At 38.3% G+C, this 27031-nt stretch overlaps 1 protein-coding gene across 1 annotated transcript in view; it reads left to right on the forward strand.

Annotated features, from left to right (window-relative positions):
* Positions 1–27031, forward strand: part of RRP12 (ribosomal RNA processing 12 homolog) — a 222333-nt gene that overhangs the window by 91389 nt on the left and 103913 nt on the right. The window contains exons 16-19 of the mRNA XM_033941439.1: positions 3270–3334; positions 9523–9685; positions 11902–12056; positions 19492–19559. Of these exons, the coding sequence (XP_033797330.1) occupies positions 3270–3334; positions 9523–9685; positions 11902–12056; positions 19492–19559 (451 nt within the window). The remainder of the gene's footprint in view (positions 1–3269; positions 3335–9522; positions 9686–11901; positions 12057–19491; positions 19560–27031) is intronic.

Below are 27031 nucleotides of genomic sequence, written 5' to 3' on the forward strand. Positions count from 1 at the left end.
AAAATGCCATACAGTTTTTAGAAAATCTAATTCCTAAAATACTGCAATTGGATTTTAAACAGCCTTTGGAAATAGAAAGGGCGCACAGGATCCCATTAAAAAATATGGAAAATCAAGGCAGACCAAGACCATTAATATTTAAAATGTTAAGATACCAGCAAGCAATAGAAATTTTAAATGCTGCCAAGAAAGATAAAAATTTAAATTATAAAGGATCCAAAATATGGTTTTTGCCTGATTTTGCTAAAAACACAGCAAACAAAAGGAAGAAATTCCTTGACTTGAGACCTCAATTAAAGGAAAAAGGATATAAATATGGATTGTATTACCCAGCAAAAATGAGGGTATCTTCTGGGGATAAATCTTTGTATTTTGAAGATCCGGAAAAGCTAAAGACCTTTCTTTCAAAATCAGAACCTATGTCATTTTAACATAATGGATGTTGAAATGGACAGAAAATATCAAGTCTGGTTTTGATGGATATTGTACAAAAAATTTAATGTAAAACTATGAGACTTTGGAGTACTGAAGAAAGAAGAATATGAAATAATGAACAAAGGAAAAATACAATAAAAAAATATAAAGAAGTAAAAGACAAGAAAGATGGACTGGAAACTCACGAGACCAAACTTTAGACGAGTAAAGGTTGGATGGCTGGAGTAAAGAGTGATCAGAAAGAAATAAAGAACTTGAATAATTAACAAAAGGAGAAAAGAGAAGAATGGACCAGATAATAATACAAATGGGTAAAAGAAGAAAGCAGAATGGATAAAAAAAGGATATTAAATAAAATGACAAATGACAGTCAAGAGACTAAAGGGAAGAAGGATATAGATAAGAAAACAATATGAAAGATCAGTTAATTTAATAAATTAACAAACGAAAAGTAATGAATGAAAGGATAACAAAAAGAAGAAGGTAGAATGGACTAATCATAGACAAAAATGATCTATGACATTTAGATGTAAGTAAAAGAAAGAAAATAAAAATGAAAAATATACAAGAAAGATACATAATATGAAATTATTGATAATTGAAGGAGATGACTAAAAGATTAATTGTAAAGTTTGATTTTGTAATATTATAGTTTCAAAAGGATTGGATTTTAATTGGAAAAGAGGAAAATGTATAAAAAAAAAATTTAATAATTATAAAATTAAAAATTTCATTTTTCAGAATGGAAAAAAAAAAATGTTGATATATAAATAGATGATAAAAATTATAAAATTGTAATCAACTTTTAAAGAAGTATATGAAGATATGGATATTTGTTTTTAGATATTAAAAGGATGATAAAGGTTGCTGGATTAGAGTGTATGAGATATAGGAAAAATAACACTACTTTATTAAATATATGTTTATGATAGAATTTTGTGGTATAAACTAAAATATTGGGGAAATATAATTTAAAGATTGGTGAGTAGATAAAGATACATTAGTGGAATGTTAGGAATTAAATATGGTTAAAGTTATCAAAGGTTAAATAACCGATAGAGAATATAATTATTTTAAAATGGTAAAAAAAAAAAAAAGATTTTATGTTTAGAAGAGAGATATACTAAGATACACTGTGGAAGATTAATGAGTTTATCTTAAGAAATGATAAAGGGGATATTAATTAATATTGGTTGCCTGGGGGAGAGGGGGATGTTGGGGTTGCTGTTCCAATGTGTGTCCTTAAGCAGTCATTATATTGGGGGGGGGAAGGGTGGGAAAAAGATGGGTTTTAAAGGTATTACTAGAATGATTAAGGAAAAGATCAATAAGGGGTTGGATACTTCAGGGGTAAAAATGTGTGTCATTGAGAAAAATTTTTTAGATCTTAAATATGAAGGAAGGAAGGAAGAAGATTATGATGAGAAGTTGAAAATATATAATATCTTTTAAGATATTTTCTATTAATGTCAATGGCCTGAATCATGTAATCAAAAGAAAAAAGGTATTAGCATTTTTAAAAAAGCAAAACGCGGATGTTTATTGTTTGCAGGAGACTCATCTGAATATAAAGGAATCACAGAAACTAAAGGGTGGGTGGGTGAAGGAATGTTTTTTTGCTCCAGCAGCAGGTAAAAAAGCAGGGGTAGCAGTTCATGTGTGGACCATCTTGACAAAAAAAAAAAAGTTCAGTATACCCTTGCATATCATGACAAAGATTTCCGATTACTCTTAACGAATTCCATTTCATATGAGCACTTTAGAAAGTTGTTGAAAACTTATCTTTTTCTAAATTTTTGACCAATTAGTTATTTCTGTACTCTTCATAAAACTTAAATGGTTTCTTCTCCTTAGTATAATCTTTTATAAACCGCATAGAACTTATTGTTATACGGTCTAGAAATTTGTTATGTTATGAGAGCAAGCTCATCACCAGACAAAATGGTGGACTGGTCACTCCGTTAACCCCCCCACTATCCTTACTTCAACTCCCCCCCCAACCTCTTCTCCAGTTTTTAATCTCTCCCTATGCTTTCTCTGGAGATTTGTTTATGGTGCCACTTTTTCAACTGTTGTTTTTTTTTCTTCCAGCACTAAGGACTCCTTTTACTAAGGTGCGCTAGCGTTTTTAGCATGCGCTGCCGATTAGAGCATGCTAACCCCCGTGCTATGCGTAAAAACTAACACCAGCTCAATGGTGGCGTTAGTGTCCAGTGTGCACTAAAACCACTAGCGCAGCTTAATAAAAGGAGCCCTAAGTAAGTTTGAACTGTATGGTGCTTTACCTTTTCAGAAAAGAGTGGGATTTCAGGCAGCACATTGCTCAGTTTCACTGAGAGCGTGTGATATAGGAATTACATAGAATAACTGATATGAAGACATGACAGTTGCTAGTCTGAGGAAAAGGAGTGTGTGGGGGAGGGGGATTATATACTGGGGAAAGAGTCAGGGGGGCCATACTTAGAGTCAGAGCAGGCCCCACTGCCCCCTGGACCTTGCAGTAAACACTGTACTAGAATAGGTCGGATTTCAAATGATTTCCAGTGATCATGAAGCCCACTATCACTTAGCAAAGGCAGGTAAGTTCTCTTGTAAAGATTGTTACAATGCTGCTGCTGGTAATTTTCCGAGGCCTCTGTCTCTGGAGGACAAGTGTGGTGTATCTCACTCTGTAACTTTAGGCCATTTGAGCATATGTATTATTGGTTGTGTTTTCCCTCCAGGAATGATTTGGTTAGTACTATGTTTTGGGTAAACCTTCATGTTTTTTTCTTTAGGTTGATCTTTTTCATTTTGTGTGTGTGGGTTTTTTGTTTTGTTTTTTTTGGCCGCAGGAAATGAATTGGCCCAGGCTGGGAGAAATCTTGAAGCCAAAATCTATGATACTCTTCAGTGGCAGGTAAGCCATAGCTCCATAAGGGATCTAGAGGCAGAAACTGTTGAAATGCATGTCCGTGACATACTGGGCTGTTCTTAGACCTGTTGCTGAGCTTGTTCTGGGTCACGGAAATAATCTGTCTCCCTGTCTGATGTGGCATCAGCTATTGCACTGGAATACCAGGGTGCAGACACATGCACACCTTCTTTTCTTGCTATGGGAATAGAGCAAGGAGACAGAGATTTAACAAAACGAAAGAGAGAAAAAGCTGATAGCAATGGTTAAAAGAATGCAAATATGGCTAGGTATAGAAAAGTCAAGAAAGAGGAGGGACAAAAATAATAGCAGTGAGAAAGATCTCTTCCATCGAGTCAAAGGAAGCTAGAAATTCCCCCAGTGCTACTGCTGTGATGACTGAACACACGGTTTCCATGCATGGAACCTTCAGGGCTTCCTTGACATGTATGATATCCAGAATGGGCCTCCAATCTTATGAGCCTTTCTTGGGCACTGTGAAGTATATGGAATATCTGACAATTCTTCTGATGGCACTGGCTCTATGGCCTGAATCTCTACAAGTCTCTACAGCTGCTAAGACTCTGCATGGCTTTTTTGGGCGCCCTACTGGAGAGTCCACAAACCATTCTGTGAGGGGATGTGCGAACTTGAGCTTGTGCCCTCTCAGAATGATCTCCAGCACCCAACGGTCTGGAAGTTGAAGTGGGACAAGGACCAGAGGCTTGGCTCCGCCTAGGCCCTGAGAGTCTTTGTCTTGATCCCTGATGAGATCTTTGAGATAAGACTCCTCCCGAGTACTGTTGAAAGCACCTAGAATTACAAAAATTAGACCGTCCAGAACCTCTAGAGGCTCTATGTCTACTATCAGGCAGAGATTTTGGTCGGCAATCTGCCATGCTGGTCTTCAAATCATCCAGACCCTTTTCGAACAATATCTGTCCTTTGTAAAGGAGTCTGTTGAGAGTAGCCTTGGAGGTGGAATCTCTAGCCTATTGCCTGATCCAGAGTAGAGAATGACACGGTGACTGTTACCCACAGCTAGCCGCGGGTAACTCACCAAAACAAGGACGAATAAAAACCTGGTTGCCGCAGGTACAGGGACAAGGCCATTTACCGCCCTATGCTGCTGGGGACAGAGTTTCCCATAGAGCTTGGGGGGGGGGGGGGGGAAGGACACCAAAGCAAAATTGGCTGAGGAGTAGGGCCTCCCAGGGCTCATCTGTGGCCATTCATTCTTTCTCTGATGCAGCAGTGGCAGGGGTGAGTGCCTCATTTGCTGATTCTGGGCTCAGAGCTGGGTTCTCAGACTGACTCAACTGGGATAATGTACTTGGGTCCATGGGGAGGGGAGAGGAAGGGAAGGTGGGGAACGGGCAGGAGTAGTAGGAGGGGGAGAAAGAGAGATGAACTGATAGACACTCAGTACTGAAATCTATCATGTAACACACAGCCTGCCAGGTTTTGGAGTTGAAGACAGCAGTGTTCCCTCACAGTAGGAAGGAGGGAGTGAAAGGGGATGAAATAAGAGGGAGACAAATATTGAACCCACAGCAGGAAAGAGAAAGGGGAAAAGGACAGGCAGGTGAGCCAGATTCTGGAAGTGGGGGAGGGGAGAAAGAGGGAAAGAAGCTAGATGGGGTTGGAGAGGAGAGAGACACATTGGTGTGGAAGAGGGGACATCTGGACACAGGAAGGTAACAAACAGGGGAAATTATGAGACATAAAGGGGAGATACATAGGGATGGTATATGGACACGGGGGTGGGGTGGGGTGGGGGGCAATGCCTGACACAGGAGGGAGTATACAGATACAGAGGGGAGATATTAGAAATGAGGAAATAGGAACACAGAAGGGAGGTAGTTTGTGCGGATGGGATCAGATGGTTTGCGGGGACAAGACAGGGACGTGGACCGAGCTCGTGGGGACGGGAATGAGCTCACGGGGATAGGGCGGAGACAGGGACAAATTTTTTCCCCATGTCATTCTCTAATCCAGAGCATTCTGTGGGCTGAAATCAAATAAGCTGAGTCTTTGCTCTTGTCTAATCTAATCTAAGGCTTGGTTTTATATACCGAGTCATCATTCTAAGAAAGCTCGACTCGGTTTAAAATAATTAACTTAACAGATAGAAACCATAAAAAATAGAGGCTGAATTTCAGAAAAATTAATTTTCAAAATGTTTAACAAATAAAGTGGTTTGACTCTGATGGCCACATAATCCACCTCTGATAACATGAACAGGGGCAAAGGCTTTTCCTCTACCAGGGTGAGCCCATGCATCTTGGTATGACAAGCACATACCATAAATGAGGCTGCTGCAGCTGCTTTAATTCCTAAAGCCAGCGCCTTAAACTGCCTCTTTAGGATCACATCTACTTTACAATTCTGCCTATCCTTTAATACTACGCCTCCCTTACTTGACAGGGACACGCTCTTGGTTACCTGATCAACCAAAGAATCCACCTTAGGCTGAACGAACATTTGATGACACTCCTTTAAAGAGCCCTCGGGAGCATCCCAGGATACTATGGAAAAGACATTGGCTGTGTTCTCACCCCGCTCAGGATAGAACACCTGAGTGGATGCTGCCTATTAGGGGTCTAACTGTAACTCCCAGAGAGAGTCAGTGATGCAGTTTAATAGCTCTGAAGATTTAAATAGCTGGTGTACTGTAGGATCCTCCCCTTGGTCGAGGGCCACCACAGCTTTTGCGCACCTGCCCCTGTTGTAACCCTATATTGCCCAGCAGAGAAGACTCACTCTGTGCCAGCAAGGGCATACACCCTAATCCCTCGCCTTCCGAGTTCCTGCCAGAAAGACCTGCAGGATCCTGGTCAGTGTCTGCCAATGACCCTGATATGCCCTGGGAGCCCAAGCCCCTCTGCGCGACACTTGGCTTGCTGCCAGACTTCATATGAGAATCCCGGCTATCCAAATAAGCTTTCCACATCAAATTAAATTTAGGAGTAAAGGCTTTACTAGGCATTTCGGAGTCCCTTGTAGATAACTCCACCTTATGTCTCTTGGGCTCCACAGCTTCCACTGTTCCAGGGCTCCGGGAGGTATTTTCTCCCAGTAGATAACACTCACATAACAAATTCGCTGTCCTACTACAATTCGATCTTTCCGCTGCTTTTGATGTCATCCATCATGACATACTACTTTACCAACTTTCCGAGATTGGAATCGACTCCACCGTCCTAATGTGGTTCTCAAACTTCTTACGCTCCCGTTCCTACACCGTCAACACAAATGGCACCATGTCCACTCCTTGGACTCCATCTTGCGGTGTCCCTCAAGGATCACCCCTTTCCCCTATTCTCTTTAACATCTACATGTCCTCCCTGAAACTCTTTCAACTATCCCCCCTGGAAACAATCTACACTTATGCAGATGACATCCTTGTCCTCCTTGAGACTGACCAGAACCTCACCAACCTCCACGAAAACATTACAGCTTGCATAATGAGACTCCGTGCCTGGTCCCTCTCGGTACAGATGAAACTAAACGAATCTAAAACAAAATTACTCTGGCTCGGCCCAAAATTCGAACACCTGCCCACACTTTTCGCACTACCCACAGGCGATACACTACAGCTCGAGTTCTCATGCAAGGTCCTTGGTATCACTATCGATTCCTCTCTCTCCCTCAATGACCACCTCAACTCCTTGGCAAAATCATGCTTTTTCAGCCTTCACATGCTGAGGAAAGCTAGATCCTACTTCAGCCAACAACACTTTGCCATCCTTGTCCAATCCATCATCCTCTCCAAACTAGATTACTGCAACGCCATCTACTTAAATCTATCAAAAAAAAGTATTCTAAGACTCCAGCTAATCCAGAATACTGCAGCCAAACTGATCTTCTCAAAACGCAAGTCTGACCATGCCTCCCCACTCCTTGCCAAACTTCACTGGCTTCCAATAATCTCCAGAATCCATTTCAAATGTTCCTGCCTGGCTTTCAAGATCATTCACGGAATCCTGCCTCCTCTTATCCCACTGTCTTTCAACTCCTCCAGTCCCGACTCCTCCAGAACTGCCCAAAGGCTTAAACTAGCCTTCCCCTCTCCATGCGGCATCCACTATTCAGGCAAACTGGGAAAATCCCTTCTCTTCAAAATCACAGGTCTTTGGAACGACCTCACCACCCCGCTGCGGAACCTGAGCTCCCTTCAGTTATTCCGCAAACAACTGAAAACCTGGCTTTTCAGCAAATTGTAGCTCTATCCTTCCCCCCTTTCTCTCCCCCCTTCTACACATAAGTTCATGTAATCCTTTTTCTTCTTCTCTACCCACTATTTTAAGTTCTTGTAAACTGTGTCGAGCTCCATTCTCATGGAGATGATGCGGTATATAAACTTAAGGTTTAGATTAGATTAGATTAGATTAGATAGGCTCCCCAAAGGTTCCTTAGCTCTAGAGATCAAAGGGAGGCTAAGCCCTATGTTTCCGCCTCCCCCTCATGTGGTGCAAGGGCGTTCCTCTGGCGTCCATCCAGCACAAATTTGGCATGAATTAGGGGTAAAAAAAACCTGAGGACTCCACCCCTGCCAGTTTTGAGGCAAAATGAGGTGATTTAAAGGATCTAGAGAACTTTGAAAAAAATTGGGAAATCCAAGATGGCCAGAACCCTATAATTTTGCCCATAAGCTGTAACAGCCATACTCACTGTGCCATGTGCTATAAAGTACTTGTAGCTTGCCTTAGCTCTAAATCGGATGAATCTGAGAGAAGAAATTCCTGCCTCAATCAGCTAGTCCTCAAATGCTGAAATTTTCAGGTTACCAGGTGGACTGAAGTCAGAGTGATCCTCAACCCCTGTGGAACTGTGCATGTGAAGGGGAGAGGTGAAATCACAGCAAGCACCTGAAGAACTGCACTCAAGCCCCTGTGATTCAGTAGATAAGCTAAGACTTTAAGGCAGGGGTGTTCAACCTGTGGCCCTGTGAAGTATTTTGTGCGGCTCCGGTTGAGGGCGATGCAGTGTTTTCTTCTGCTGCCCCCAGGTGTTTACCATCTTGCCAGCTCCCTCCTCTGTCTTGGCTGCAGTGTTTGCGTGGCCCCAGAAACATTTTTTTTGGCCAATGCGGCCCAGAGAAGCCAAAAGGTTGGACACCCTTGCTGTAAGGGTATAGACCCCGAACTCTACAAAGTTTTCTGTAAGCTGGCCAAACAGGTCCCCAAGGGATTAACCTTCTGGCTGCAGACCCCAGTCATCTTCTCCACGCAGGCAGAGCTTTCCCCTGCACTGATTAATTCAAAAAATAATGAAAATATCAAAAATAATAAAGAAATATACAGAGTAGATCAGAAAGACACCTTTCAGCTTGCGTGCAGAAGGTAAAACTGAAGGGGACAGCAGAGACTTCTGGTATAAGGAGGAGGAGTTGAAAACCTGGCGTGGATTCCTTCTGCATGGCTCACGAGCATGGGGAGAATACCTTAATGTCCAGAATGACACACCTGTTGAACTAGAAATAGCAAATACAATAGCCATGAATACACAAAGAATTGATAAGATACAGGTTTGGAAATGTTTGCACATCAGTGCAGTATGGCAGTCTTTTAATGTTAAGCTTTTTAACATCTACAGATTAATCACAGGTACTATGCTAGCTGTCTTCTATAAAGGAACAAAAATCTAAATAGATTGTTAGGTGATTTTTAAAAGTGCAGACTTAAAGCAGATTTTACATAGAGAAAACTTTAAGCAGTTTTAAAAAGTTAAATTAAGCAAAGATGGAAAATCAGGCAATCCTTTTGAGTAACTAATGCAAACAGAAAATGTAAGCAGCCAGAATCATATAAAATCTATCCAGACTGATTCTCCAGTTCACTTTTGTCTCAGTTCTCAGGAAGCAAAGTACTAACTTAGGGATTCTGATTCCAAATAGTGTTAAATGCAGGATTCCCCCACCCCTTTATTGACTTTCTCAACCAGAGATTCCTACTGGGCAACTGAGCCAGCTCTGGCAACTGAACCTGGTGGGCAACTGAGCCAGCTCTGGCTGTTACCTAGTACCAGCGAGGTTGTGTTACCCCTGTTATGTCTCAGGGATGGTGAGGGTATTATAAATCTTTCTCAGGTGAAAGCTCCTGTAGATTAATTTGAGGGTGGGGGTCTCCTTAATTGATCATTAAAATTTTCATGTTATGAGATTCATCCTCATTGTGTTGCTTGCCTTCCAGATCTGGACCTTGTTGCCAGGGTTCTGCACCAAACCCACTGATGTTGCGGCCTCCTTCAAGGGAATAGCACGCACCCTGGGCCTAGCCATCAGTGACCGAGCAGATCTGCGGCTCACTATCTGTCAGGCACTACGCACACTCATTAACAAGGGCTGTGAAGCTGGTAAGTGAGCATTGTATGTGTTGATGAGTGAGAGCCATTAAGGCAGTAAGTTTTTAAATTTAGGTTTGTTTATTTATATCCCGCCTTTCCCAAGGCGGGTCACAATAAAGTGCAAACATAATCAAAATCACATACATTACAATAATATCAAACACCATAAAGCATACCAATAATGTAAAACTTCATAAAAATCACAAAAAGGCTACCAGCGCCTTCTTTCGACACATTTCAGTTTAGGTTCCATATTTCATCTTACAAAAGCCAATAAAAAGGCCACAAGTCTCTTCTGAGTTTGATTGTACCATCAACCCCATGGTGATTTGAAGGGTATAAGCTTTGTAAATCGCTTACTGTCTCCATCTGGGATTAGGCGAGAATGCTTGCCATCTCTTTGTTGCATGAATGCCCCATTGCATTCTTAACTTGTAATGTGGGTGCATGCATTGTAGTTGAATGGCGTACAGTGTATAAGTTGACATTCAGATAAGTAGCAGTCCTTGTGTTTGGGGTACCGTATTTTTCGCTCCATAAAATGCAATTTTTCTACCCCCAAAAAGGGGGGTGGAATAGTGGGTGCGTCTTATGGAGCGAGTACATCTCCCCCCACCCCCTGGTACCTTTTTTTTAACTGGTTGTAGTCTAACGCAGTCTCTGTTGGACGGTTGCCTTTCTGTTGCAGAGCAGAACACAAAGCAGGAGTGTGACCTTTGTACTTCCTGCCTGGTCCATGCCACTCCGTGATTGGCTGAGGTCGCAAGAACTGACCTCGGCCAATCACGGAACAGCGTGGGACCAGGCAGGAAGTGCAAAGGTTGTGCTTCTGCGTTGTGCGCTGCTCTGCAACAGAAAGGCAGCCGTCCAGCAGGAGACTGCGCTGGATCATCACCAGTTAAAAAAAGGTACTGGGGGCGGGGTGCTGCGGGCTTCACAGCACCAGACACAACAGATGCACCAATGTGTAGAGGAGGAAAAACCAAGAAGAAAAAAATTCTGAACCAAATTTTTTTTTTCCTTAATTTTTTCTCCTCTACGGGGGTATGTGTGTGTGTGGGGGGGTGTTTCTTATGGCCAGGTACATCTTATAGACTGAAAAATATGGTATATATATTAAGGCGCATTTCTCTCTACTCCTCTGGCCACTTCTGATCCCTGAGGTGTCTGAAAGGACTCTGTAGGTGCTGAACTTCTAAAGATATTGTCCATGTTAACAAACATCACCTTAGGTAGGAGAAAGCTAAACTAAAACTGAGTTTATAGACTGTGTCAAATCTATAACAACTCAGTTTACAATAAATAAAATAGAAAAAAAAATAGAGGGAATAAAATTTTACAATTTGGAAAATAACCAAGTTTTTAGATACTTATGAAAGGTTTGACGAGAACCTAGTTCTCTCAACCACAGAGGAATATTGTTCCATTATTCAGTTATTTTAAAAAATAAAGACTTCCCCCAATTTACCAGTAAAGGCTATGCCTTTCAGAGAAGGGAAGGATAATTTTAAATATTTTGCATAGTTCTAGCCAGACCAGGTCTTTTGGAATTCCAAGACGGAGGAATTAAAGGACCAACTGTAACTTCTTTTCTGGCTTACATCAGAGATGGAGTCTACTGCTGAGAAGGTGAAAATGCTGGTAACCTTTTATATAGTGATAACCATTTATTCAAGAATTAATGTTGAGATATTTTAATTTTAAGCAAGACTAAAACTGGTCATTACATTCTGCCCGAAATTCAGCACTGTTTAACCAGCCAGGAGCAGCTCCTGGCTGTTTAAATAGCACTTAGCCGGCTAAACGCCAGTATTCGGCGTGAGACAGCGTGGCTAGGTCATATGACAAAGTTAGCTTGTGCCAGTATTCATTGTCTGACCTGCTAAGTTGAGCGACCAGATAGATTCGCATAAATAGCAGGTCTATCTTTGGCTGCCACAACTTAGTTAGCCGATCGCTGAATATTGGTTTAGCTGGCTATATTTTTAGCATCAAAAATATGGCCCGGCATGAATTTCTGAATTCGCCATTGACTGTGGAAGTCAGTCTGTCTAACTCCTGCCGTCTGAATATTGGCTGCATGGTGTTCAAGAGCTGAATAAAATTTGTTCTGTAAACTCACTTTATCCTATTAATTCTTCTGTCTGCTGTGTAGAAAGCAGCTAAATAAATGTTAACAGGCAAGTAACACAAGAAATGCTGTAGTTCTTTATTATCTTTTACAGATGTCGATCGTGAGGAAGTGAGCCGATTCGCTAAGAACTTCTTGCCAATTTTGTTCAATGTTTATACTCAACAGCCTGAAACCAGGGAGAGCACAACTTACAGGCTACCTGTGCTGGAGACGATTAAGACTTATCTAGCCATCACTGAGCAAAAGGTGAGGGGACCGGACGTTGAAGCCACAGGCATGGAGTTGGAGATTAGTTGGTATAATGTGGGAAGCTTCCTTGGATTGGATTGGCCACCGTGAGAACGGGCTATTGGACTTGATGGACCATTGGTCTGACCCATTAAGGCTGTTCTTATGGTTCTTGAAACCTGCACTGATCAGCAGTTGGCACAAGTCGCTGTAGTGCAATGAGAGAAGACACGTTTAAGGAAGCACTTAAGGAACATAAGAATAGCCATACTTGAAAAGGGTGAACAGAATGCTAGGGATGATAAAGAAGGGGATCACGAACAGATCGAAGAAGGTTATCATGCTTCTGTACCGGGCCATAGTGCGCCCTCACCTAGAGTACTGTGTCCAGCATTGGTCGCCATACATAAAGGACACGGTACTACTCAAAAGGGTCCAGAGAAGAGCGACTAAAATGGTTAAGGGGCTGGAGGAGTTGCCATACAGTAAGAGATTGGAGAAACTGGGCTTCTTTTCTTTTGAAAAGAGGAGACTGAGAGGGGACATGATCGAAACATTCAAAATACTGAAGGGAATAGACTTAGCAGATAAAGACAGTTTGTTTACCCTCTCCAAGGTAGGGAGAACGAGAGGGCACTCTCTAAAGTTAAAAGGGGAAAGATTCCGTACAAACGTGAGGTAGGGGAGGGACATTAAGGTGGGCAGACTAGATGAGCCGTGGGCCCTTATCTGCCGTCTATTTCTATGTTTCTATGTTTCTTCTTCACCCAGAGAGTGGTAGAAAATTGGAACGCTCTTCCAGAGTCTGTTATAGGGGAAAACACCCTACAGGGATTCAAGACAAAGTTGGATAAGTTCCTGCTAAACTGGAATGTACGCAGGTGGGGCTGGACTCATTTAGAGCACTGGTCTTTGATCTGGGGGCCGCCGCGTGAGTAGACTGCTGGGAAGGATAGACCACTGGTATGACCAGCAGCGGCAATTCTTATGGTCTTATGACCAGTGGTCCATCTAGCCCAGTATCCTGTTTCCAGCAGTGGCCAATTCAGACCACAAGTATCTGGCAGAAACTCAAATAGAAGAAACATTCTATGCTACCAATCCCAGGGCAAGCAGTGGCTTCCCCTTTATCTGTCTCAATAGCAGACTACAGACTTTTCCTCCAGAAACTTGTCTAAACCTTTTTTTTTTTAAACCCATCTGTGCTAACTGTTCTTACATATCCCCTGGCAATGAGTTCCAGAGCTTAACTATTCATTGAGTGAAAAACTATTTCCTCCTTGTATTAAAAGCATTTCCATGTAATTTCATTGAGTATCTCCAGCTTTTATTTAATATTTATTTATTGGTAACAATGGATCAAAAAGGAAAATGGCAGTTCTTCCCTCATGGGAAGTCAGAGTTGGAAGCAATTTTGGGTGGAGTTGGTAAAAATGTACTGACTCCACTTTCAAAATAACAAACCTAATATAATAAATGGTAAATGTATAATTTGATACATTATTTATTTATTCAATTTTCTATACCGTTCTCCCAGGAGAGCTCAGAACGGTTTATTCAGGTACTTAAGCATTTTTCCCTGTCCGTCTCGGTGGGCTGACACTCTATCTAATGTACCTGGGGCAATGGGGGATTAAGTGACTTGCCCAGGGTCACAAGGAGTAGTGTGGGTTTGAACCTACAACCCCAGGGTGCTGAGTCTGTAGCTTTAACCACTGCACCATCTTTGTCTTGAATCTAAAGTTATGTTTACCAATTCTTTGCATCCAGAACAAAAAATTTAAAGCCTAATATTGGTAGGAGTTGTAGTTGGCTAATAGAAAAATAGAACAGTCTGAGTCAAAGATTTGGTATACTTACTCCACTGCCCTTAGAAACAGTGAATGTAGACACACAACATTGGGTATACATAGAAGCATGATAGCAGATAAAGACCAAATAGCCCTTATAGTCTCCCCATCCGCAGTATCCACTATCTCCTCCTCTTCCTAAAAGATGCTTCATGCCTGTCCCATACTTTCTTGAATTCAGACACAGTCTTTGTGTCCACCACCTCTACCAGGGGACTATTCCACACATCTATCACCCTTTCTGTAACAAGGTATTTCCTTAGATTACTCCTGAGCCGACCACCTCTTTTTTTAAGGCAAAGTTTATTTATTGATTTTTGTGAAAAGAAAAATCCAGCAAACAATTATACATCCACAGAAGTGAGATAACATAATAATGTGGTTGAAAAGGAGTAATCGTCAAACAATTGACATGAAAATGACAATGTCAATAACATCAGTATGAAAGATGAGCATAAGAAATCTAAAGAAACATCAACCAACCTTGAACCACGTACAATATGGATTCAAGCAAAATAAAAGGAGGATAGAGTAAAAGGGGAAAGGAAGAAGAGAAGAAGCAAAAGAAAAGAGAAAAAGAAAGTTAAGTTAAGTAATGGAGCTTTGGAGATTCAATTTTAAAGAAATCCAATTATTTTGAAACTTAAGATAAGTATTCGATTTTTTGGCTAAATAATCCTCAAACCGATATGTTTGACATACTAAATTCCACCATTGAGAATGAGAGGCTTTTGATAGATCCTTCCAGGAACTGAGGAGGATCTTTAGGGTTAAAGCTATCATAATGTCAAAAAGGAAAGCATCACATGAGGAAAGGTCAAATGCAGACGATTTTAACAGCATCATTTGATACATCAGCTCTATGTTTAAGTGAAATAAGGAACATAATGTATTCCAGACAGATGACCAATAAGGTTGTATTGAAGGACAATCAAAGAGAAGATGTTTTAAAGATCCAACATCACCATGGCAAGTCCAGCAGGAGCTAGAGAAGGAAGGGTTAATTCTGTTAGACTTAATAGGAGTCCATTGTGCTCTATGCAGAAGAAAATAAAGAGAGGCAGACCTAGAAATGTGAAAAGTAGACTTCAATAAAGAATCCCAAGTGGAGTCCGAAATGGAGATATCTAGATCTTTTTGCCTTGACTGTTTCTTAAGGGAAGCTGAGGAAAAATGTACTTGTTTAAGTAATTTATAGAATTGGAAGGCAATATGTCCTACGGCTAAAAATTGGCGAGAAAGAGTAAAGACTGTAGGAGTTTGAGTGAAAGTTGATGAATGAATACCAGATTTTCTAATTGTGGACTGTATTTGCAACCATTGGTAAAAGTGAGAGTTCAAAAGGGAATGTTTAACTTGCATCTCATGAAAGGTAAGCCAGGAACCATCTGGATGACAAAAAGAGGAAACATCCCAAATATTTTTCCGGTACCAAGATGATCAAGAGAAGCATTTCTTATCAATTAAGAATAAACGATTACACCATATGGGACAATAGGCAGATTGAAGCCAAGGGTGTTTCAAATGTTTATCCAAATCCATCAGAACTTTATGAGTAATGTGTACTAAAGGATTGTGTGAGAAAGATTGTAAATGGGAGGAGCCAAATAGTCTAACGAGTGGAATGGTATGTACTAGTGACATTTCTAATTGAAGCCAATTAGGAATATCCAACGTGTCAGTAACAAGAAGCCATTCCGCTCCCTGTCTTAAAATGAAAGCTTTGTGATATAAACTTAAGTCTGGGAAATTAACTCCTCCCATAAGTTTTGGAGCTTTCAATTTTGGAAGTGAAATACGGTGTGGTTTGTTATTCCATAAGAAATTGAACAAGGTTTCCAATTGTTTGTAAAAGGTAGTAGGTAGCAACAATGGAAACATGTTTAACATATGTTATTTTGGGCACCACCATCATTATCAAGGTGTCGAGCCTACCCCACCAAGAAAGGTATAAAGGAGACCAGATGGATAAGATGTTTTTGACTACGGAAATAGCCTTGGTAGTAAGTAAAGCAGACGTGGACTTAATATCTTTGTCAAAAGGGATACCCAAGTATTTCATACCAGATTTAACCCATGTAAAAGGATAGGAAGGAATGGTAAAAGGAAGACAAGTATCAGTTGGAGGCATGAGCTCCGTTTTGTCCCAGTTCACTTTATAACCTGACATGGTGGAGAAAGAAGAGATTAATTGGACTAGGGACTTAAGGGAGGATTCCAGTTCTGATAGATGTAATAGGATGTCATCGGCATATACCAAAAGTTTAAATTCAATGTTAGCTATAGAAATGCTCTTAATAGAGTTGGAGTGTCTTATAGCAGCTAGGAGTGGTTCTAAAGCCAAATTAAATAAAAGTAGGGACATGGGACATCCTTGTCATGTATCCCTATGTAGAGTAAAGGGGGAAGATATTTCATCATTAATTACTAAACGAGCAACAGGATTATTATAGAGTAAAGAGATCATAGTAATAAATTAGTGAGGGAAACCAAAATGTTCTAGAACACAGAATAAGTATCTCCACTCTACCCTGTTAAAAGCCTTTTCAGCATCAAGGGAAGCAATCATTAGAGAATGTTGACTGGACAGGGCAGCTCCATACCTGCCTTTCAGAAAGCCAACCCGATCTCTATGAATTAAACATGGCATGATATGATCCAATCTAAACATAAGTATCTTAGCAAAAATCTTATAGTCCAGATTCAGTAAGAATATTGGACGATAGTTCTTTACTAGATGAGTGTCCCGGTTCGGCTTTGGAAGTACAGTGATATTAGTTTCATGAAAACGATGGAGGTTATCTGGAGAAGATATAAGAGATCTGTAGTACTCTAAGAGATGTGGGATTAGCATTGAAGAGAGTGATTTATAAAATTCCAATGGTAGACCATCAGGTCCGGGTGCTTTTGCAGATGCCAGGGAAGCAATGGCTCTGGAAACTTCATCAGTGGATATGGGTTGTTGCAAAGACTGACGTTGTAAATCAGTTACAGTTGGTAAGTTGACCGAATGTAAAAAAGAGGTGATGTGCTGTTCGGAGCAGGATGTTTCCAAGGTATACAAAGATTCATAGAAAGTATGAAAATCTTCCAAAATGTCTCTAGTGGATGTATGTAGTACTCCAGATGGTGATGTTATATGAGAAACTCTGTGTTTCATTCTCCGGCCTTTGAGATAAGAGACCAGTTGATGACCAGCCTTGTTGTGAGCATAATACATGGTGGATTGCCTGAAAAATGAGGATGGAGCAGAGTTACTGAAGATCTCGTTGTATTGAAATTTAAGGCGTTGTAAAGTCTTATATAAATTAAGGTCGAATTTATCATAAAGTTGACTTTCATGAGTATGTATGTCCAATTCTAGTCGAAGTAGTTCTGCTTTTTTCTGTTTTAGACGGAATGCAGCATAACTAATAGTTTCACCTCTCAACCAAGATTTATATGCTTCCCATAATATGGAGTATTCCTTAACTGAGTTATGATTGAGGGAAAAGAAGGATTGAGATTCCCATTGTAAATGAGAAACGAAGTCTTGGTCATGTAGAAGGAAGTTATTCATTCTCCAAAATTTGAAAGATGTTTTAGAGGTCCAGTTGAGGGAACAGGCAATGGCTGCATGATCTGAAATCGTGATGTTATGGATTTTGGCTGTAGAGGTCAAATTCAAGATATCTTTAGAGCCTAGGATGTAATCAGTTCTGGAATAAGTTTGGTGAGGTGCAGAGTAGAAGGTGAAATCTTTCATAGTGGGGTGCAGAATCCTCCAAATGTCAGACCAACCATAATTATCCATCAAATAGAAGGGCAGATTTAGAGCAAAGTTTTGAGGGTCGGCATGTAGATGATCTGTTGATAAAGGGATCAATAGGAGGCGCTCTTCAGAAAGATCTAAACGAGCGCTATATTGTTTAAGCTGTAGGGTGGTGTTGTTAAGTTCAGATCTGATATCCTCAGTTGCAGCAAGGTTAGCTTGCATGAGACCACGCAGGATTTGTAGATCGTTAGCGATCGATGCTCCCTGATCTTTACTAGCAGAGGAGCAGGCCTTTTTAGGCGAGGGAGGCTCGTGCTTGGAGCACTTAGATACCGTATGCACTGCGGAAGAAGCAGCGGACGGCGAGCTGTCCGATTTTGGAGATTTAGAGGACATTATGATCTTATCCGATAAATTTACTGACCTCGATGAGAAAAATATCAGGTTGAAATCGATGATTATAGCGAAGGCTAAGATGGAGGCGTTTAACTAGGCTGCCATCTTGTACCCGGTCACGTGACCCTCTCGCACCTATCACCTCTTAACTTTATCCTATGCCCTTACATTCCAGAGCTTCCTTTCAAATGAAAGAGACTCGATTCATGCGCATTTATGCCATGTAGGTATTTAAACATCTCTAACTAGAAACAATACTAGCAATAACAATCTAAATGGATAAATAACTGCAGCAAAAAAATATTGCAACAATGTTATAAACCAAGTAGTGGAAATATCCTTTGAAAAACCATTTAAGTAAAATGGAGAAAAAGCCTCAACTAGTTTTATATGCAGACATCAACCCAATGAGTTTTTTAGCCGTTCTTAATCTGTATCATAGGCAAAAAAAACTCCACTACTTCTCTAAATGTAATCTTTCAAAATAGGAAAATATTTCACCTCTGTGCACAGGGAAGGTTACACTTATCTTCACAGCTGTTGATGTAAGCCAGGACCGTGATCCAAAAACGCAACGATCTTCCTACAGTCACATTTCTGGCATTGAAGTGAAGACAAGGACTTGGACATCGGTTCCTTGTCTTCACTTCAATGCCAGAAATGTGACTGTATGAAGATCGTTGCATTTTTGGATCGCGGTCCTGGCTTACATCAACAGCTGTGAAGATAAGTGTAACCTTCCTGAAGGTTCTTTTCCCTGTTCCCTGTGCACAGTGGTGAAATATTTTCCTATTTTGAAAGATTACATTTAGAGAAGTAGTGGAGGTTTTTTTTGCCTATGATACAGATTAAGAACGGCTAAAAAAACTCATTGGGTTGCCGTCTGCATATAAAACTAGTTGAGGCTTTTTTCTCCACTTTACTTAAATGGTTTTTCAAAGGATATTTCCACCACTTGACTTATAACATTGTTGCAACATTTTTTGCTGCAGTTATTTATCTATTTAAACATCTCTATCATAACTCTTCTCTCCCACCTTTAGAAACATAGTATACAGATTGAGATCTTTAAGTCTGTCCCCAAACATCTAATGATGAAGACCACGCACCATTTTAGTAGCCTTTCTCTGGACTGACTTCGTCTTGTTTATATCTTTTTTGAAGGTGTGGTCGCCAGAATTGCACATAATATTCTAAATGAGGTCTCACCAGAGTCTTATACAGGGGCATCAATACCTCCTTTTTCCTACTGGCCATACTTCTCCCTTTGCACCATAGCATCCTTCCAGCTTTCACTGTTGTCTTTTCAACCTGTTTGACCACCTTAAGGTATCATCACATATTATCACACCCAAGCCTAGTGGAAGAGTACAAGACCTCACTTAGATGTATTTGAGAAGACATGTCTTGCTTTCTGTCACTGGGTTTTCATTTTCATGGTTTTGATTTGCAGATGGTCTGTGGATTCCTGGAGAAAGCAAGCGAGAAATTGACTGATTCAGCAAGTTCTGAGTTTACCAAGTAAGTCTTATTTCCCTAAAAGTACATCCTTTCATGGGCAGTTTAAAAATTAACTTGTGATGCTGTATTCTCCATCTCACCTTTTTAAACCCTCAAATTCACTCCAAGAGAGCTCCTGTATTGGGGAGGGGAAGAGCTTCTGGAAGACTAAAGTGGAAACCTGGTGATATCACTATGTGCACCAGGGAGTAATTTCATTGTGCTTTAGGATTGTCTTCAGTAAAAAAATCCTGAAAGAAAACCACTCATCATAAATTGAATACTCAAAACAAAAAAGATAAGAGATAAAATATTGAAACTGATACCAAGAGACAGTGAATATAAGCTGAAATAAAGAAAAGAAAAGAATAACAGAAGATGACATCTAAAAAACAAAACAAAAGTGATTCAGAAGCAAGTGGTTCCGGTATTAGTAGCAGCAATAAAAGATCAAAACCAGAGCCAAATAACACACCCTCAAAAGTTCCGTTGCCATCAGATGAAAGCCCTGACGTCATGGAAGAATTGAGACAAATTAAAGAAATAGTATTAGACAGCAATAAAAAACTAAAAAAAGCAATTGAAGATGCTGCAATTCTCACCAAAAGAGTTGATATAGTTGAAAATAAAATAAATGATCTAGAAAACAATACAGAACAACTAAATACAGACATGAGAAAATCTAAAATAATATGGAAAGAAGTTGAAGAAATTAAAAGAGACTTGGAGGACAGCCGAAATCGAGAAAGAAGGAACAATTTAAGGATCATCGGGATTCCGGAAGGGGTAGAAAAAAATGACCCTATAACATTCCTGGAACAATTTCTACCTAAAATACTACCTTTAAAATTCAAATCTGCATTAGAAATAGAAAGAGCACACAGAATACCAACACAGAATAAAAACCTTCAATCAAGACCAAGAACTTTAATATTTAAACTTTTGAGACACCAACAAGCAGTAGAAATCTGCCAGCTAGCAAAGGAAAACAAAAACCTAAAATGTCAGGATGCAAGAATCCACATTGTTCCTGACTTTGCAAAAGAGACTGCACTACGAAGAAAACAATTCCTGGACATGAGACCCCAACTGCGAGCTCTAGGGGCTAGATATGGCCTTCTGTATCCAGCAATAATGAAAATTACCATTGCTAACAAGACTCAAAATTTTTCAGATCCTACAAAACTTCAAGATTTCCTCGATCAATGTGAACAGCCAATGTCCTCTTAAACAAGAACTTATTATCGAATAATATATTTGTGTTTATATTTATAATTATGTTTAAATTAATAAAACATAAAGATTAAATATGAAATACAAATGTAGAGTTCGATACAGAAACAGATCTTTCACATCCAACTAAAAGGAAAAAGAAAACACAAAACTGTGATTTAAACTACAGGAATATTCTAAACAACGAAATTGATTCCATATCAAAAGGATCCAACATGCAGTCTTGCCATGCTGATGAGAGATAAGATATGAACGAACTTGTGACAAACGAAGGATTGGATCAAAGACAAAGAAATGAAATGGATATAGATTGAAAATTGACTGATATAACAATGGACATGAAAAACTTGAGACGCAAAATAAGACTGGAGGTTTGTGAAAACTGAGAATAATTTCCTGATATTATCGGAATGTCATTTGTTTGTTAAGCCCTTTTTACAAAACCAAGATATGATTTGTGGCAAAGACCAAGACAGTAACAGACACTCAGAGATGTTATTACCGCAGCTTGCTCTGAAAAGAAAAGAAAAGGAATGCTCTTCTGGGCATAATAATTTCCTATTCTTTGATTTGATATTCTAAAATATAACTAATAACTATTCAGAAGGGAAAAGGTTAAAGATAATCTCCTGAAGGTTGGACTGAGGAGAAATCTATTCATCTTTTGTGACTGCCTTCAAACATATACCTAAGCCTTAAAAATATAAGTTATAATATTTCAACTACAATTATATATCATTTGAATTAATTCATATATAACTGAATTTGTGATATACATTGTTGTCATATGTAATAATTTCCTTAAAGAAAAGGGAAATAATATAATTTATATTTATTATTTAAAAATGAAAACATTTCTTGACACCACTTAGAATTTATTGTTAGAAAACAATTACTTTATTATACAATACAAACCAAAACATTATAATAAAAAACTTAAAAATAAATTATACATTGGGAATTCATAATAAAATAAAATAATTAAAACATCTCTAAAGGGAGAAATATAATTAAAAAAAAAAAAAAATAAAATAAAAATAAAAATAAAATAAAATAAATAATAATGGTAGTAAATAAAGATATATATTTTAATAGCTTGTAGGAGTTATATACACCTAACCTCAAAATGCGTATCCAAGTGGTCATATTAAAATGGGGAGGGAAGGGAGGGAAGGGAGGGAAAGGAAGGGGAAAATATAATGGAAAATGGGGGGAAAAAAAAGAAAAAGTGTATATTCTAAAATATTTTAAATACTGGGGGGAAAAATTAAGAAAAACAAATCATATAATTTTAAGGAAAATATATCAAAAATACATAAATGGATCTTAAAATAATATCCTTAAATGTTAATGGTCTAAATCATATGATAAAAAGGAAAAAAGCTCTATTATTTTTAAAAAGGCAAAATGCGGATTTATGCTTTATACAAGAGACCCACCTCTCAAATATTGAATCTAGTAAACTACAAGGAGGTTGGGTCAAACATTGTTTTTTCTCACCAGCTACAAGGAAAAAAGCAGGTGTTGCTATTCTGGTAAATAAAAAATGTACTGCTACATTCAAATTAAAGGCAACAGATAATAATGGAAGATGGATAATTGTGGAAATGAATCTGGGAAATACTACCATGACGTTGATTAATATATACGCCCCTAATTCGAACCAAAATGAATTTTTTAAAACTCTTCAACAACTGATATTGCCACTGGCTACTTCAAATCTAATAGTAGCTGGGGATTTTAATGCTGTTATGGATCCTCTATTGGACAAAAACCCAAGTAGATATATGAAATCAATGGGATTAGATAATTTAATACAAACTTGTGATTTAATAGATATTTGGCGAATACTTCATTTTAATGGACGGGAATTTTCATTCTGTTCTCATGTTCACAATTCCTTTTCAAGAATAGATTATATTTTTATATCAAAACACCTAGCACATCAAGTAACAAAAGCTGCCATTGATCCAATTATTTTATCTGATCATGGTGGGGTATGGATTGAAATTAAGATCACAGATCAAAATACAAATAGACCAATATGGAAGTTTGATAATACATTGCTTGCTGATCCAATATTTTGTGAAAATTTTCAAATAAAAATGAAAGATTTTTTTCAAATAAATGATAAAGATGAGATCTCTAGAGAAATATTATGGGATGCATTTAAAGCATCAATAAGAGGACAAATCATTTCTTATTCGGCTTATCTTAACAAACAAAATAAAAAACAATACTCTAATTTAGAAAAAGAAATTAAAAATTTAGAATTAAAACTAATAGAAAAATGGGAATATTCTATACAACAAGAACTGTTAAAACTCAAATGTAAATACAATGAAATATCATCAAAAATGATAAGAAAAGATTTATTTGCACAGCAGGCACTGTATTATGGAAACTCAAATAAGTCGGGAAGAATACTGGCAAATTATCTAAAAGTGAAAAAAAAGAAAACAAAAATAATTGCTATAAAAGATGAAAATGGCGAAACACTTACACAAATTGATCCAATCTTAAAACAATTTCTAAAATTCTATAAATCTCTTTATTCTTCCGAGACTTATTCAAATAAAGAAAAGGAAGGTTTAGAATTCTTAAATTTATTAGAGGGTCCAAAAGTTCCTGAACATATAAAACGAAGTATGGAAGAACCAATATCACTAAAAGAATTAGAAACAGCTTTGAAATCCCTTAGAGTTGGATCCGCTCCAGGTGGTGATGGATATACAGTTGAATTTTATAAAACATTTCAAAAATTTTTATTACCCTATTTATTAAATCTTATTCAATATCAACTTAATAAAGGATGTACAAATGGCACTATGGCAGAATCATTAACAATAGTTTTGCCAAAGCCAAATAAAGATCCCACTTTGGTATCGAACTATAGACCAATCTCTTTAATAAATGTAGATGGAAAATTATTAGCAAAAATCCTTGCGTTAAGATTGGCTAAAGCTCTCCCACATATTATAAGTATGTCTCAAACAGGATTTGTTGCTCAAAGACATTCATCTCATAACACTAGACTAGCATTCCATATGTTATACTTAACAAAGAAAATGAATGAGCCCACTTTTGCTGTATCTTTAGATGCAGAAAAGGCTTTTGATAGAATAGAATGGACATTTATGTATCAAGCAATGGAATGGTTTGGTATAGGTCCTGGATTCACACAAATGATACAAACATTATATAGCTCCCCTTCTGCTAGATTATACATTAATAATATGTTTTCAGAAAAATTCAATCTACAAAGAGGAGTTAGACAAGGTTGTCCTTTGTCTCCTTTACTGTTTGATATAGTTTTAGAACCCTTAATATTAGCAATCCAACAAATAAAGGAGATACAAGGTATACCTCATTCAGATAAAGAATATAAAATATCAGCTTATGCTGATGATTTATTATTATATTTGAGGAACCCAGAATCTACCATTCCACATTTACTTGAACTGATTGAAAAATTTGGAAAATTTTCAGGATATAAGATAAACTGGAACAAATCAGAAGTACTTCCATTAAATATACATTGTACAAAAGGTTTATTTAAATCATTCTCTTTTGTTTGGAAGGAGAATGCTATTAAATATCTTGGAATTTGGATTACAAAAAATATAGACGACACAATGAAAATTAATGAAAAAAATTTATTACAAAAAATAACAGAGATGTGTGAGCAATGGAACCCTTTACACTTATCTTGGTGGGGAAGAATACAAACTGTAAAAATGATGATATTACCTGTAGTCTGTTACCAAATGGGAATGATACCAATTTTCTTCCAAAATTCTTTTTATAAAAAATTAAATAAAATATTGACAAAGTTTATTTGGCTTGGGAAAAATCCCAGAGTTGCTTTAGTGTCATTACAAAGACCAATTGCGGAGGGAGGGGTAAATTTTCCCAACTTCTATAGGTATCATCAAGCCTATATTTTACGTCAAGGTATGTATTGGATCCTCCCAGAGCCCACTGTAAATATCCCAGAATGGTTTTGGCTAGAATGGAGACTTATGTTTCCATTACGTCTTAGTCATGTAGTTAGTATCAAAATGCCAAGGCTATACAAAGAACATAAAATATTCATGGATACATGGAAAACTTTAAGATATATAAGTAATCTAACTCCTATTCCAATTAGTAAATCAACAACTCAAACAATTTGGTTAAACCCCAAGATCAAAATAGGCGGTTTCAAAATAATCTGGAAAAACTGGATGACAGCAGGTATTCGTATTCTAGACGACATAATAAAAAATGGTAAAATGCTGGAGTTTTCACAATTGCAACATAAATTTGATCTTAATAAAACACAATATTTTAGATGGTTGCAATTGAAGCAATCCATTCAAGAAGGGTTCCCTGAATGGAAAAATCTTACTAATTATCACAGCTTGGAATTCTTGTGTTTCCAGATAAATTCAATAGGACATGAAGCTGCACAGTGGTATAAATTAATATCCGGATATATAAATAAAAAACCAAAAAATGGTCTTAGAGACATTTGGAGCATTGAGATAAAGCACCAAATTAGTGCATCTCAATGGCCACGACTTTGGTCTTGGAGGTTAAAATGTACGATGTCAGCATCTATGAAACAAACTTGGTTTTTTCTTTTACATAGAGCTTTATGGACCCCTACACGTTTACATAGAATTGATAGCTCTAAATCTAATAGATGCTGGCACTGTCATATTGAAATTGGGACATTAGACCATCTTCTATTCTTTTGTCCATTCATCTTAACATTCTGGAAATCAATTTGGCCTCAAATTAATAGGATGTTAGAAAACCCAGTAGCCTTGACATATGATACTATATTATTTGGAACAACAATGAGAACAAAAAGTCAAATAACATCAAATAATAACAAATTATTGTACATTTTAACTGGAATAGCAATACAACAAATCACATTGAATTGGAAAAATCATGACAGATTAAATTACACTTTCTGGTGGAATTCTGTTTGTCATATATATAAAATGGAACTTACCATAGCAACACAAAAAGGTTATATTAATAAATTTCAAAAGATATGGAGACCATTAACAGAATTTTGTAATGAATGATTAATTTTTCCCAAGATAAAATTGATTAGAGGGAAATGAGATGGGATTTTATTTCTGATTTACACACTATATCAATGTTAAATGAATTTACAATAAAGTTGTTTGAAATATTATTGATTGAACGGGAGGGAGGGAGGGAGGGGGAATACTACATTCAAAAGAAATTATATAAATCTAGATTTACTGCATAATATTATAAAATTTGTATAAAATTAATTTTCTTAAAAAATGTTAAACTTGAAGATGATAAGTATGTATATCAAGTGTATATATTTAAATATCTAATAAGTTTATATGAAACACTTGTTGTAACAAAAGAAAATGAATAAAGATTATAAAACAGGATTGTCTTCAGTGCTGAAAGTTTGACACAGTGCTCCTGGAAGTACTGAGGTGCATAATCTGTTGAATAATGTTATATATTAAAGGTAACTTTACAAGGTGTCAGGCTATGAGGGCACATCTGCTTATATATTACATCTGATTAAGGCAGTGTGCACTATAGGTCTGCACAGGAATGGGGATCACAGGAATTGCGGGGGTCCCGCGGGAATTCCCCCTAACCCACGGGGACCCCCCTCTAGCCAACGGGACTCCCATAGGGATGGAAGGCTTTGGAAGCAGGGTTCATCCATATAATATAATGGACACGTCAGCCTTAGTAAAAGAGGGGGTTTATAAGTTAATTACCTGAACAGAAAACAAAACAAGGGTTCCACCAAAGAGATTCCACAAGGAAAACAGCAGCACAAACACAAAAGAAACTGAAATTGATGATCCTGTCAGAAGTAATTGCTGCTTTTTATGGGGACGGGCAGGGATGGAGGTAATTCCTTGTGGGGATGGGTGGGGACGGAGAGGATCCTGGCGGGGATTAGTGGGGATGGAGAGGATCCTGACGGGGACAGAGTGGATCCTGGTGGGGACGGGTGGGGACGGAGAGGATCCTGGTGGGGATGGGTGAGATTTCTGTCCCCGCGCAACTCTCTAATGTGCACTTGTTCCTTTGTTTTACTCAATCACAAAAAGTTTTGAGCATTTGCACCTGCTTAAGTTTGAACCCTAGGATCATCAATGCATAAACCATGTAACATGCATACACACTTCTCCCTCTGTATTTGTGGATCTAGCACTCGCGATTTCGATTATTTGTAGTTTTTTGGCCTGGGACCCCGCCCC

Source organism: Geotrypetes seraphini, chromosome 4, assembly GCF_902459505.1.
Source record: "Geotrypetes seraphini chromosome 4, aGeoSer1.1, whole genome shotgun sequence".
In the NCBI taxonomy this organism is placed as follows: Eukaryota; Metazoa; Chordata; class Amphibia; order Gymnophiona; family Dermophiidae; genus Geotrypetes; species Geotrypetes seraphini.